Source organism: Passer montanus, unplaced genomic scaffold (assembly GCF_014805655.1).
Source record: "Passer montanus isolate IOZ18808 unplaced genomic scaffold, ASM1480565v1 scaffold185, whole genome shotgun sequence".
Classification (NCBI taxonomy): domain Eukaryota; kingdom Metazoa; phylum Chordata; class Aves; order Passeriformes; family Passeridae; genus Passer; species Passer montanus.
The window spans coordinates 325,389-338,708 of record NW_024365937.1 but is presented as its reverse complement, the minus strand read 5'-3'; the positions used below and the strand labels follow the sequence as shown (position 1 = coordinate 338,708).

Below are 13,320 nucleotides of genomic sequence, written 5' to 3'. Positions count from 1 at the left end.
TCCTGAGTGCACTCGGGAGTTCTGCACTGAAATATGAGCACCAGGCTGCTCTGTGGTTTTCTTCATTTTCGGTTTTCAGTTTGCAGAAAAATTGCAAGAAACCTCCAGATGTTCACTGGTTTTATGAGGGGAATAAAGGCACCTATCAGACTGCTTGTTTTACCCCACTGTTTAATGAAAACACACTCATAGCTGTCACTGCTGTCGGTTTGCAGTTGGTTGCCATGCTGCCTGAGGAAATGCGTCCTGGGCCTGATTTTCATGGACTTCCATGGGAGCCTGTTATTATAACTGCCTTAGTAGGAATTGTCACACTTGCTATATTTTTCTGGAGATCCTGCCTTTCAGTGAGTATACTTCATGCTTGCAAGCCTGCTGATGTTTCACTAACTGAACGGTTCTTTGTATGGTTCAACTGTTTCAGCATTACTGAAGTCAAAGCAATATGTAGTCTTTTGTGTTTTTACTTTCTCTGTTTAGAGTATTAATGGGAGCTAAATGTTGGGCTGAATAGCTAAAGTAAGTTGCAGTACTAAGAAGCATTTTCTATAAGCTGGTAATTGAAGATTGCTTAGTAAGAGGTAATTTCAAAAGCAGCATAGACGAAGGAGTATGATGTAAGTAAAGAATGCTGAGGAAAAGGTCAGCATATCTTTGAAATGAGAAGTCTTCCATGTGCTTAAACGTGTTGCTGGCTATATCCAAAACAAACAGTTAATCCTCCCCACTTCATGTTGTCCATCTGCTTGCAGGTACTGCATTTGAAAACCTAAAAACATATTAATTGTGATTGGAGAGCCTCTTCCATTTGTCCTCATTCCTACATGGATAATTTTCTGTGCAACAGAAAGTCTATCACCAGTTCTCAACTGTAGCTGTGCTTTTCCTTGGGAGCTGAGAGATGAGAATCAAATAGGCAAATTTATTTTTCAGCTGTTCAGTTTAGTCATGATATGCTCTAGAAATTTGTGGAATGCTTCATATTTGTCTGACAAAAATAAACTAAAACTACATTTTTTTTCTGTAACAATATTGATAGATTTTTTTCCCTTGCTTAGTTTTGGTATTGAGTACACTGGGTCAGCTTCAAATGCAAAAACAAGTATTAATATAACACGGTAAAAAAGCTTCTGAAAGTCGTCTTTTATGGGGTTAATTTCAAAACAACCACCTGTCATGTAAACATACTGCTTTAGAAGGCATAAAGCTGGGATGCAAGGGGGTTTTTTCCCTGCTTGCAAGTTTGTGGCTGTGGTTTGATACAAACAACATACATATGGCTTCGTTTTCTTCAAATTATCTGTGGGCAGTTACCCACGATCCTTTAGCGAGTGACTAAAGGCTTTGGGGCAGGGCTTTAGCCTGGGAGCTTTTATTAGAAAGCAGCTTAAGCTTGTTTGTAGTGTTACTCAACACTCATTGGCAGTGATAGATATGTTTTCCATATGCTGCTTTAACCTGCATGGAAGTGGGCACTCTTTTCCATAGGGAATATTAATAACATTTTTCACTTAGCACTTTTTATGCCTAATCTTTTCATTTGTTTGTTCTTTTCTATAGGTAAAGAGTAGAATGTATCAAGGTAAGTTTCTCTCTACTTTTCAGTGTAGTTGATGCTTAGGCATTAGTTTTGAATATTTATACTGTTTCAGAGGACCAAGTATCCATTTTCACTCCCTTTCAAGGAGAATGCTCAGTCCAAAGTTACAGTGTAAGCTTGACCAGTTGATACTTAGTTGAATTTGAGGGTTTAAATTTTGTCTTTGATAATGCTTTAATCAGGAGAAACAATGCAACTTTCACCTGTGAAATAAAGGGCAAGGAAAAGGTCCACTTTGCTCAACATAAATGTGAACCACTGGTTCATGGGGCAGTTTGTTTTTGTTTTCTGACCAGTGGGTCTACCTTTGCTTGCTGTTTCTCTCAGAAAGCAGGAGCTGCTTCCTTTTGTTTTTTGGATTGAGGGGAGCCTGAAACTGGGTGCTGTGCAGTTGCAAAGAGACACTCTTAGATGTAGATCTAAATATGCAGGCATTCCTGTGTCCAGCACATCACTTTTTACATGAGTTTTTCTCTGGCTTCAGGTTTATAAAATTAAAGTGTACTGAATAGAAAAAAAAAATCAAAGTAGGGTGATTGCTGGAATTCATAATTGAATAAAAAATGCAAATTGAAAGAATTGTCTTCATAGGAACTCTGTCTCTTCCTCCCTCACATTTTACTTACCAGTCATTTCTCTCTAGTTTCATTGTGGTTATACTGCAGTTTCCTTCTGCACAGCGCAGAATTAATGAGCTGAAAAAAGCCCATCTTAGATCTCTGAGGTGATTTCTGTAGTGCAGGAAGAACATTGTTACTGGTGGTGCAGAAAATAATTATTTAGCAGCCTTCCCTAAAAAATCAAGGAACATGGATTTAATTCCACCACCCAAATACTCTTCTCTTTGATGCTGTATAGGAACTACTAAAGATCAGAACAAATAGATATTCTTCAAGTATGATACAGGCCACATTGTTTTTCAAATCTTTCTCCAAAATAGAGGAATACTAACAGTGACAAAAATGCTTTAAAACATAGATTACATTTGGAGTCCCAAGAATAAAAATCTATTATCTTCATTTAATGATAGTAGTAAAATTGGGAGCCCAAGCTAATGCAGGGACTGCTGCTTCCCTTAAACTGCTGAGAGCTATCTTCAGCTTTGGCAGCCACTTGCTGTCTCTCTTTTCCCAGAGTGGGAAAGGCCTGGAATTCATTGTCTCAGGAGCCCTTATGTGGGAGGGAAAGGAGGAGTAGCAGTTGCCATTGCACTCAGTAGGATGCAATTTGAGCAGCCAGTGCTCCTCGTTGTGCTGCAGAGTTTGCTGTGAGGCAAATAGTGCTTGAGGCAGTCACATCCAGACCAAGGCGGCTTAGGACTTGAAAATCAACAATTGGGTGTTATTTAAATAACTTGCAATAAAATAATTAAAGTATTTTAATAGTTTTCATTGAATCCTGAGGGTAGGTTGGTGGCTTGTTTAGGATAAGAAGCAAATGCATGCCTGAAGGCTGCTGCTTGGTCCCAGCCTTGTTGAGATCTAAACAGAGCAGCTCCTTAAGACCTACTGGTGCTGTCTCCCAGCTGTCTGTCTCTGTTCTGTTCCCAGCAGATCTTTCAGAGCTTTTATCCTCTTGCTGTCGCTGATGAAACTTCAATATTCAGCTTCAATAGAGCAGAAAGGTGGTTGTTAGGGAAGGTGTGGCACCTCCCTGAGTGTCTGAGACTGCACTGAGATCCTCACTGTCAACTCTTCCTCTGAACACACCTGAGGTGTGTGTAGCCAGCACCTCTGCTCTGGGTTCTGGGAGCAGCTTCTGTGAAGTGGATGCAGGAGCTTTGTGTCAGCTTTACTGTCTTGTTTTCACTTCTAACTTCAAGTGAAAGCTGGAGATGCAGAAAAGGTTGACTGCCAAGGAATTAATACTCTCGTGATTTATGCTTTAGTCATTACTTGAAAGTGGTCCTTGAAGTGGTAGCAATGATAGCTGGTTTTTTTCCCCAGTGTATGAAGTATAGTTACTGTAAGCTTTCTTTTTCTTCCTAGTGACTGAAAAACAACTTGCTGAAAAGATTAAAAACCTTCTGCAAGAAAAAACAGAAATCTTAGAAAAGTTGTCAGAATATGATCAAAAGGTATTGCTCTAAGTTGTCCTTTGTTTCTTAATTTTCTATTATTGCTTTAATTACATAGTCAATACAATAGCTAACATATTTTTGTTTTCTATTAATACTGTATATTATGTTGACAATTTCCTCAGTTCTGTGTGGTTGTTTCTGTGTTTAGATAAAAGAAGCAAAGGAATCTGTGAAAGTGACCCAAGAACAAAAAGACATTCTCTCAGATGAAACTGCAGGACTTAAGGTAAGAGAAAGTTAACTGTCTCTGTACTAAAAGTAGTAATACAAATAAAAATAGTTTGCTTTAGGTTGGCCTTTTGCACCTTTTTTTTTTTAAGGGCACTGTAAAAGAATTGGAAGAAGCAAATCAGCAGCTGGATAACAAAGTGAAAAATCTGCACACCATGCTTGAAACAGAGAGAAAAAAGAATGAGAAGAAACAGAAAAAGGTTAGAACAATTACACTTGTCTCTTACATTGTCATTAGTTTGACATGTCCTAAAAGCTAGTCATGACCTGATGGGTTAGATAGAGGTAGAATAAACAAGGTGATCTACCTCAAAAAAGAGAGATTAAATGAAATTTTAGGTTTATCCCATGATCAAAGGATTAGTCTGTTGATTTATTTTGTTTGGGGTTCTGTAGTGGTTTTTTTTTTGTTGTTTTTTAAGACCTTGATAGGCTTGTGTGGTTATGTGCTTTCACATACAAACAGGTGCATTCAAGTCATGGGCTAGTCTGATACTTCCTAGCTGGAGCCAGGAAATTCCTTGGCAATATAAGCTGAAGGCTTCAGTTTGGGAAGAGACATTTTCTTGTACTCAGAGTGGCATTTAGTTCTACAGTAAGTGTGAAGATCTCTGAACTGCCCCTCTTTCTTGTTGTCCAGAGATATTTGTTTTCTCTTTCTTCATTTTAAAGCCCAATTTTCTGTATCAACAAGGTCTTTAGCCTTGTTTTGGTCAAAGGTTGCTGCTAATGATAGGAGTTCCTCTCGTTGTGGGCTGCACAGGTGTACAGGGAACTTCCTGGCCACAGACAGGTGGAGTCAGGGGTAGAAGTTGATTTGAATATGCTGAGTGTTTCTATTCCTTACCTTGTTGATAAGGTAGTGCTATGTTGCTGCCAGCAAATGGATGCTTGAAATAGAAGTTTGTTTGTGTTTTGACTTTGCTTTTATGCTTCCAGAAGACACAGGTTAAATAATTACTTCAGGCTGAGGTTTATGCCAGGATAACACTTAAGTCACTGCTCATCTTTTTCTTAGCTCTCTGAAACCCAGAAGTCCTTGGAGAAGCTTGAGGAAGCTATCACTATGCATTCTGCAGAGCTTTCAGAGGTAAAGAATTATTTACACCCCCTCAACAGTCACAAGTTTTTGTACCAGGAAAATTCTTATCTATGGAATAGAAAATGCTGGCTAGGCAGGTTGCAGGTTGTTTGTGCATATGTACCTTTTTCTTTTCCATTTAACCAGTTTTTTTGTAGCTGTTGCTCCACTGTAGTTTGACTTTGTTTTCTTGTTCCTTTTTGTTTTGTGTGTAGGTGCAGATAGCCCTTAATGAAGCGAAACTGAGTGAAGAAAAGGTGAAATCTCAGCTTCATCATGTGCAGGAAGAGAATGCTAGACTGAAAAAGAGCAAGGAGCAGGTAAGTTATGCCCAGGCCAGGCAACCTTGTCTTTTAAACAAAATATCTGGCTTTTATTCCTGTTTTTTTTGAGTGTAGCTTCAGCATGTCTCTGTTTTCTTAACATGGCAGAATTCCATGTTTTCTATTACCACGATGAAATTCAAATGCTTTGTGCCTGCTTGCACAGGCTGTTTGTGCAGCTGAGCCATATCTCTGTTATGAAGGCTTTGCCAGTTCACCTGATGCAGTTTTTGTTAGCAAAGTCACAGAAAGTCTGTGCTGAGGTGATAGTCAAGGCATGATGGAGATATTGCCACTTGGGATCCGAGCTCAGGGAGGTAACTGTGAAGAATTGCCAGAAAGTATTTCAGAAAGCAAAGATAACGGGGAGTAGTTTTAGCCCTGGAATGTCAAGACGTTTTTTTTTCCAAATAATTGTAAATATCTGTTTTCTTTCTTTATATGTGAAGTATGTGACTTTTTAAGGCATGTGTTTTGGTTACCTCTGGACTGCAATTAATTTCCTCATATTTTGAGGTGTGTGAGCATTTTGGTGTTGGGATGTTAGCTGAGAAAATGTCAAATTTGTAAAGCCACCTAATAATGAACTACAGAAAGATTGCCAGCATCCAGTTCTGCCAGTGGAACAGCAATGAGCCTGATAACTGAAGTTTACCCTTTATCTGTGATAACTGATCACCATGGGTTTACCCTTTATCACCAGAGCTGGTGGTAAAGTAGACTTTAATTACATACACCATGCACTAAAAATACAGCAAATAATCATCTTGCCTTGGTACTTCATACAGCTGCTAAAAGAAGCTGAAGGTTGGAGTGAGAGGCATTCTGAGCTCCATGAGCAGATTCAACTGTATCAGAAATCTCAGAAGGACATAGAAGAGACACTTGCCTACAAAGAAAATGAAATTGAAGTAAGTTCTCTGTAATCAGCTTGCTTTCAATATTATGCATCATAAAATACTCTGTCATACCTCACAAAAATGCAGGGCAATTGAACCTTTGATTTCTTTACTAGGTTTTAACCAATTGCATTATGCAGTTGAAGCATCTGGACATGGATTCAGAGGGCAAGAAGGATGACAGAGGGCCTGAGTGGAGCCCAGAGGATGATCTGGCCAATGGAGAGTTGCCAGGTACAGTTATCCCACCTGAGGATCACATGGTGCTCTGCTCATGGCATGTTAGAGAGGGAACAAGAGGAATCCATGCATATAGACTACCAGCTTGAATCCTCAAAAACAAAATGTCCCTAACTGAAGGGAGGAACTGGCTACAAGGTCAATAATTGCTTTTAGGTTAACTTTTAGGTAATCCATGAGTGTTGTGATACAGTTGTAAAGACTGTGTATAAAGGTTGGTAATTAAGAGCATTCCTAAAGCTGAGAGTCTCAGCTTTGTTGTTCTGGTACATTTATCTTGGAGATGAATTTTTAATGAGCTTTCTGCTTGCCTCCAGATAAATAACTAATTTAGATAATCACATTTTTTAAGTCTGAAAGACCAAAGTAGATGTTTTCAAAGCTATTCAGACAATTTGTCATTTGTGATGTTGCACATGTATTTGCTGCATCTTTGGTTTTGAAATCCTTTTTGGTTCCTTTTTTTTTCCCCTTTTTTCTATTTAAAGTATGTGTGGGCTGGAAATTCCCACTTCTTGATGTTTTTGTTATTTTTTTTCTTTTGACCATGTAAGTATGTAGGGATTAACGTGTAGGGAGTGTTACTTTTAACAGTTGTCCACATACTTGCTCATGATTAAAAAACAGGGAAAACAAAGATATTTTCCTCTTTTAGATATTGAGAGTGAGAAGATGAGGACTCAGATTAAGCAGATGATGGATGTCTCCAGGGTATGTTGCACAAGTATCTAATTATTGCAGTCACATTGCTGCTATTCCTACAATCATAAACTCCCTGCTCCTTTTTTCAGGTCAAAACAATGTTGTCCATAGTTGAAGAAGACAGAAATCTTCTGCAATGCAAACTGAATGATGAAGTAACAGCAAGACATGAGCTGGAAGGTAGGTTTAGCAAAATAACTGCTTAGGATGAAGTGCTGTTGGTGGCTTAAAAAGAAACAGAGTATGTAAGTAGCCATCATGGTTCTTACTGCAACTGCTTCTCCAACAGAGAAGATAAAAACATTGGAACACGATTCCTGTTCACTGCAGTCAGCCAAAACTCAACTGGAAAATGAATGCAAAACTCTTCAGCAGAAAGTGGAGATACTTGGTGAACTGTACCAGCAGAAGGAGATGGCACTCCAGAAGTAAGCCTTTCCTTACTCTGTCTGTTGTATCATGGGCACTGCCCAAATGCTTTTTGCTCAGAAGAATCAAAGAACTTGGAAGTTGTGGTTGGAATGAGTGATGGCAACCTTTTCAATACAGTTGAAGCTGGTATCCTTTCTTCACTTTTGCAACCATTCCAGAAATTCTAAAAATTCTTTTTAGACTGTGCCATATAGTGCACACACTATATTGCCTTCTACTTTTAAACTTCTGGAGAGGGTGGATGGGTGGCTTGGTCTGCAAATTCTGTGGTTGCTCTGTTACATCATCCAGAAGTGTCAAGGAGAACATAGGGACCATTAAGATTTCTTTGTGTTACTCTGATTTCTTTTCAGTGAGTCTAATTCTCATAATGTAGAAACTTCAGTATTTCAGCCTTGTGAGCTTCTTGCATTCTCAATGGGCTAAATGAAGGCTGAATTGGTGATGGCAGTTGAGAGGAATGAATTGCCAGTGGTGAGGCTCTGCTCTGTATGTCTTCATTCCTCATTAATTTATTTACTTACTGAAATGTCTGTAATACCATCTCAGTTTTGTGGGTAAAAATTGAGAATAGGATTCAGGGACATTCTCAGCTAAATTCTGTAGAAAAGCTGAAATTATGATGGAGAAGCAGTTGAAGTTCCTATGGTTTAAGTGTGTTGGTTGGGGGAAGCACATAGTTGGAAATGAGGCTGTAGTGAAACTGCCTGACCTTGCAACTTCCATGGATCCATGTGTGATAAACTTAGAATAGAAAGGTGGAGGGTAACCCACCTTTCAGGGAAAACTTCATCTTGACCTCTATGAAGAATTTCTGTTCCTTCCAAAACATACAGGAGACTATTACACTGTCTGTTAGTACTTCTTAATGAGGATGAAGAACTTGCAAATTTTTTTTCTGGAAAACTGCTTTGACTTTTGGCCAATGAAATGGATTATGTTGAACTGGCTATTAGCAATAGTTAACTCGCTATTAGTTAAATGTTTCCAATTTTGTGGGATAGCTCTTGTAAGTTAGGAACACACTATAGACCTCTTAAATACTTCTAGAAAAATATCAAAAATAAAAAAAAATGAACCATGAGGTTATAAAAATACTCTGGAAATTGATTGTGCAGTGAATTGGTATGGAGAAAACTTGGAAAAAGCTTCCCACATGGTTAATAACTATTGAATGTGTTTGTCACCTGGGCCCTAAATTTGCCCCTTCTCACCACACATCCATTTCTTCGTTTCTCGAGGTTGGTGTCAGTCCAGTGGATTTCCTTGTTTGTACCTTTGTAAATCTGGATTGCAGTCTGTGGCATTGCTAGGAAAACTACAGGATCAGAAGGGATGAACTGTCTGCAATTGGTAGTTTTGTCAGCTTCTGAAGATCTGTCAGAATCTTTCTAGTCAACTCTGTAATTTTAAGGTTTTGTACACAAAGGGTTTGTCTGTTGGTTTCAAGAGACAGGATTTCTGTCTCTCTTTGTAAAAAATCTCTTTTTTTGTCTCTGTGATTTCACACATTATTGTAGATTTTGATATTGCCGTCATTGGCAGGGAAATACATTGATTTTGAGTTGTAATAGATGGAAAATGCTGGATTATATGGTGCATTTTTTTTCCCCTATGCAGAAAACTAACCCAGGAAGAGTACGAGCGTCAGGAGAAGGAGCAGAAATTGTGTGCTGCAGATGAAAAAGCCATGCTGGCCATCGAGGAAGTGAAAGTTTACAAGTAACTTGAATTTCTGAAGATTATGATTTTCTATTTATTTCAGCTATTGAGGAAAATTTATTCAAACGTCTTTCCTTTCCCCTCTCTTTCGTTTTGTACAGGCAAAGGATCCAAGATATGGAAGAAGAATTGCAAAAAACAGAGCGATCTTACAAAAACCAGGTAAACTTCTTGCTTGCTGGCTGTTGTGTCATCTTTTTCTGCATTATTCTAGTGCTCTGTGGTGAGTTATTGGAAATACTGGTAGTTGGATAAAAACTAAATGGCTTCTTTCCTTCTCAGATTGCTGCTCATGAGAAAAAGGCACATGACAACTGGGTAAGAATGTTTGTTCTTTTCTGATGCCAACAGTTTATATTTGATGTCACATTGGTGCCATTAATGAAGTTGACGAAATTTTCCCTACCAGCTCATTGCCCGCTCTGCTGAGAGAGCTCTGGCTGAAGAGAAAAGAGAAGCAGCCAACCTGAGACAGAAGTAAGTACAGGACAGACCCTCTCTATTGCTCTTTGAACATGCTGGGAGTTGCCTGAGAGAGAAGCTCAGAATGTGTAGTGCATTTTTAAATTACTAATTTTAACTACTGTTAAAGTATTTTGATGGCGAAAATAACATTTCTTGGTGAAAGCTGTAACATTTTACAATGCAGTTTGCCTTGTTACATTATAATAGATACAACTCACATGTGTTGTTTGAATAATAATAAGAGACCTTTATTTTCCAAAATCAGATTAATAGAGGTAAACCAAAAAATCATCATGCTTCAAAGACCAGTCATTGTAAAGCCAACTCCAGGCAGGCCTGACCACCAGATCCCACCGCGACGAGGTAAATGCTGCTGGTTCTCCCAAAATCTTTGGAGTCAGTGCATCATAAAAACATAGGGCTGTGCTAAATTGTAGAAAAGTAAATCAAGTGGTTTTATTTCATTGGCACAGGGCCCTTAAGCAGAGATGGCTCTTCTGGCCCATCACCTGTGAGTGGGGGAAATCCATCCCCCACACAGATGAATGATGTCCCTGCCCGGCCCCTCTCTGCTCCTCGAAGGGAAGGTGCACGGGGTGAATTTGGTAAGCAGTGAAACTCCCCTTTTTTGACAACTGCCTCTTAGGCTACAAACCAGGAACTCTAAGGTCAGATATTGGTTCTAGGAATGTTGATATTGATAGCTCTTTTATTAATACACTAATGAGTGGTTGGTGGTAGGGTTTTATTAATAGAAATAGCTCAGGCTTGTGTTGTTTAGGGACTCTGGTTCTCATTTCCATTAAGGTGCAATGGTGGATGGCCTCCCTTCCCCACGAAGGCCTCCAGATCTGCCTGGAAGGATGTCTGTTCCTGGTAAGTTGTGTGGTCTGCAACAAAAAGGCAATTTCAAGCCCACCTTCCCTACCCTTGGCATGGTAGGACACTTATTCATGGCTCTCTTTTTAGATATTGGGCCTGCTGTGGCATCCCTAATCAGAAGTGAGCCAAGAACCTCCTCCCCTTCCACAGGAATTGATGGAGTGGTGAGTTGAGAACACCCCAGCCTTCAGGAAGCCTTTTAAATACATGATACACTGTACTTCCTCCTGCTTCTTTAACTGTATCATGTTCTGTCTTGTCTGTATCCTGTCACTATCCCTATTTGCTGTTCAAAAAAACAACAAAAGCAACCCTCTCCCAAAGAGTCTGAAGCCCCCAGTGTAACTACAGATTCACCTTCCTCCATGGAACCAGCTGCAGTGAGTATTCCAAGGCTGGACATGGTGATGCTACTTTAATGGAGAGGAGTTACAGGCTTGTGTTCTGAACCGCTGAATAACAACTGCTCTGTGAAACTAATCAAGGGCTGGTCCCTCTGTCTCGAAGGGCTTCTCTAATGATGAGCAGTTGCTCTCTGGTTTTTGTGGGATTGAGGCAATAAGATGTTTCTTGTTAAGGACTGTAGGCAAACACTTTGGAGTGACTACAACAATAATCCTAAGTAGCTGACTTACTTGTGGTGTTTAAGCACAATTCCATGTATAATTCAAAGTACCAGGTCCTTTAACAAAGGAGTGTCCACCAAGGACACCTCAACAGGGCTTGACCTTTTCTTTAGTACAGCTTCATCTAAACAAACTTGTCTCTCTAAACTACTCATTCTTGAGTAGTACTAGCAGTGTTCTGGGATGATGATGGTGCAGTAGCTGTCCCTGTTTTCTGCCTGGTTAATGTGGTTTGGAGTGTATTTGGGTCATTTTTCTTTTCTTTCCTCTTCCCCTTGTACCTGCTTGCCTCTGGGTGAGTGGTTGGATTGTTCAGCAGTGTCAGTGCTGCAGTAACTCACTGAAGTGTTACCTCATCTTGCCCAGGGTAACGCTGGTGCCAAAGGCCCCTCTCCTTTCCCTGGGACACCTCTGATGAACTCCCCAGTGATGGGGCCTCCGCCACCACCACCCATTCGCTACGGACCGCCAGGACCGCCACTTCCTCCTCTGCGGGGGCACTTCGGGCCTCGGCCTCTCCCTGGGCACCCAGGTATGGCTGCAGTGCCCTGTGCTGACACTTCACTTCCTGGAGCCTGACTGCAGGACCCAGAGCTGCTTTTCCTAAGCACATGGCTTCCTTGTGTTTCATGGGCTTTAGCTGGCTCAGTAAGCTTGGACTGGGTGAGTTTTTTCAAGCCTCCTTAATGCCAAGCTATTTTTCCTTGTTTACTCTAAAATGCAGCCAAAAGTCCCTAGAATAATTTATGGGCTTTGAAGTCCTGCATGCGATAGTGATCCATTCCAGAGCTACTCCAGAAAATGACTGAGGAACTAATCAGGTGCTTCTCTGTTTACATTAAAGCAAGATTTCATTTAACTCCATGATTTCCTTTCCTCCTAGGTTGTGGTCCTCCCTTGCTACCTCCAGCTGGAAGAGATTTCTTACCTAGTCCACGTTTGCCTCCTGGCCCACTCCCTCCTCCCCCTGATCCCAGAGGCTACACACATGGGCATCTTCCCTTCCGCCCCCTTGGCCCTCCTGGCCCTAGGGATTATCCTCCAGACCCCCGGCTACCCCTGCAGGCTTCCAGGGACTATGCTCCTTCTCCCAACAGAGACTTGCCTCCACCGGTGCCCAGGGACTGAGACCAGCTGGCCCCAAGGACTACGCACATCCCCAGAGCAGGATCCCTGCCTGCAGCGCCCAGCCAGCCCTATGGACCCGGCTCCTGTGTGCACAACTCTAGGAAATGGCTCTTGATTTGAAGACACTGGTCTCATTTCAGTATATCTCAGCTTTTGCAGGATTAATTTTTATCCAGTTGCTACAGGTGTCTTATGTGCATTTATGATCACAAATTCATCCATCCACTTGGGTTGCAAGAACCTGTGATGGACTTGAACCTATTCTAAAAGTGCAATAGGAAGGAAGTACCTGTTAGGAGAGTTTTAATTCAATGTAGCCTTTGTAAGCAGTTGGCAAATGAACTAATTTCGTTAAAAATGTATATCAAATCATTTCCTGTGGAAATAATTTTTAAGTAAAATGCTATCCAACCTGCCTTCTCCATCACATCATTGAGCTGCAGTTACTGTAGGCCAGGGGTTTACATGAGGACTCTGACGTTCTGGGGTTTTTTAAAAATTATGTCTGGTCAGAGATCAGAAGCACAAATGACACTGTATTCAAAGGAAAGTTATAATAAAAAGCAAAATCCCTTTTGCTAAACCCCAGACGCTTTGTTTTAGTGCCATGTTTTGTTCAGAAAGTATATTGGTTCAGTAATGTGACAGAGAATGCTATAGTTCTGAGAACAAGAATTGAATCAAGGCCAAATTAATGCTGCTGCAGGGTAACGACCATGTTAGCCTCACACTGATTTACTGTGACGCAATATGGACTTGCTTCGTGTAATGATGACTATGAGGGATACAGCTTCCAGAGTTGGAAACCTTAATGAGGTTGTGGAGTTGACCTGTGTTTCTACAGTGCCTCTCCACTAGAGAAACTTAGAACTTCCCTAATTGCTTTCTGCTTTCAAGAGCACCTCTCAG

General features: G+C 40.5%; 1 protein-coding gene across 3 annotated transcripts in view; it reads left to right on the top strand.

The window, feature by feature from the left end:
- MIA3 (MIA SH3 domain ER export factor 3) overlaps nt 1-12,999 on the top strand; it is a 28,487-nt gene extending 15,488 nt beyond the window's left edge. Inside the window, exons 7-29 of one of the 3 annotated variants that reach the window (XR_005627150.1) lie at nt 216-347; nt 1,561-1,582; nt 3,589-3,677; nt 3,829-3,906; nt 4,001-4,111; nt 4,930-5,001; nt 5,208-5,312; nt 6,104-6,226; nt 6,331-6,448; nt 7,110-7,165; nt 7,246-7,336; nt 7,446-7,584; nt 9,209-9,310; nt 9,412-9,472; nt 9,593-9,628; nt 9,720-9,787; nt 10,041-10,138; nt 10,249-10,380; nt 10,583-10,651; nt 10,745-10,821; nt 10,966-11,037; nt 11,650-11,946; nt 12,167-12,308. Coding sequence is in view for 2 of the 3 variants with exons in the window: in XM_039705788.1 (XP_039561722.1) it covers nt 216-347; nt 1,561-1,582; nt 3,589-3,677; nt 3,829-3,906; nt 4,001-4,111; nt 4,930-5,001; nt 5,208-5,312; nt 6,104-6,226; nt 6,331-6,448; nt 7,110-7,165; nt 7,246-7,336; nt 7,446-7,584; nt 9,209-9,310; nt 9,412-9,472; nt 9,593-9,628; nt 9,720-9,787; nt 10,041-10,138; nt 10,249-10,380; nt 10,583-10,651; nt 10,745-10,821; nt 10,966-11,037; nt 11,650-11,815; nt 12,167-12,411 (2,262 nt within the window). In the remaining variant the exon portion in view is untranslated. Of the gene's footprint in view, nt 1-215; nt 348-1,560; nt 1,583-3,588; nt 3,678-3,828; nt 3,907-4,000; nt 4,112-4,929; nt 5,002-5,207; nt 5,313-6,103; nt 6,227-6,330; nt 6,449-7,109; nt 7,166-7,245; nt 7,337-7,445; nt 7,585-9,208; nt 9,311-9,411; nt 9,473-9,592; nt 9,629-9,719; nt 9,788-10,040; nt 10,139-10,248; nt 10,381-10,582; nt 10,652-10,744; nt 10,822-10,965; nt 11,038-11,649; nt 11,947-12,166 lie in introns of all 3 variants that reach the window. The other 2 variants (XM_039705788.1, XM_039705789.1) reach the window with 2 other exon arrangements.
- The last annotated feature ends 321 nt before the right edge of the window (nt 13,000-13,320 follow it).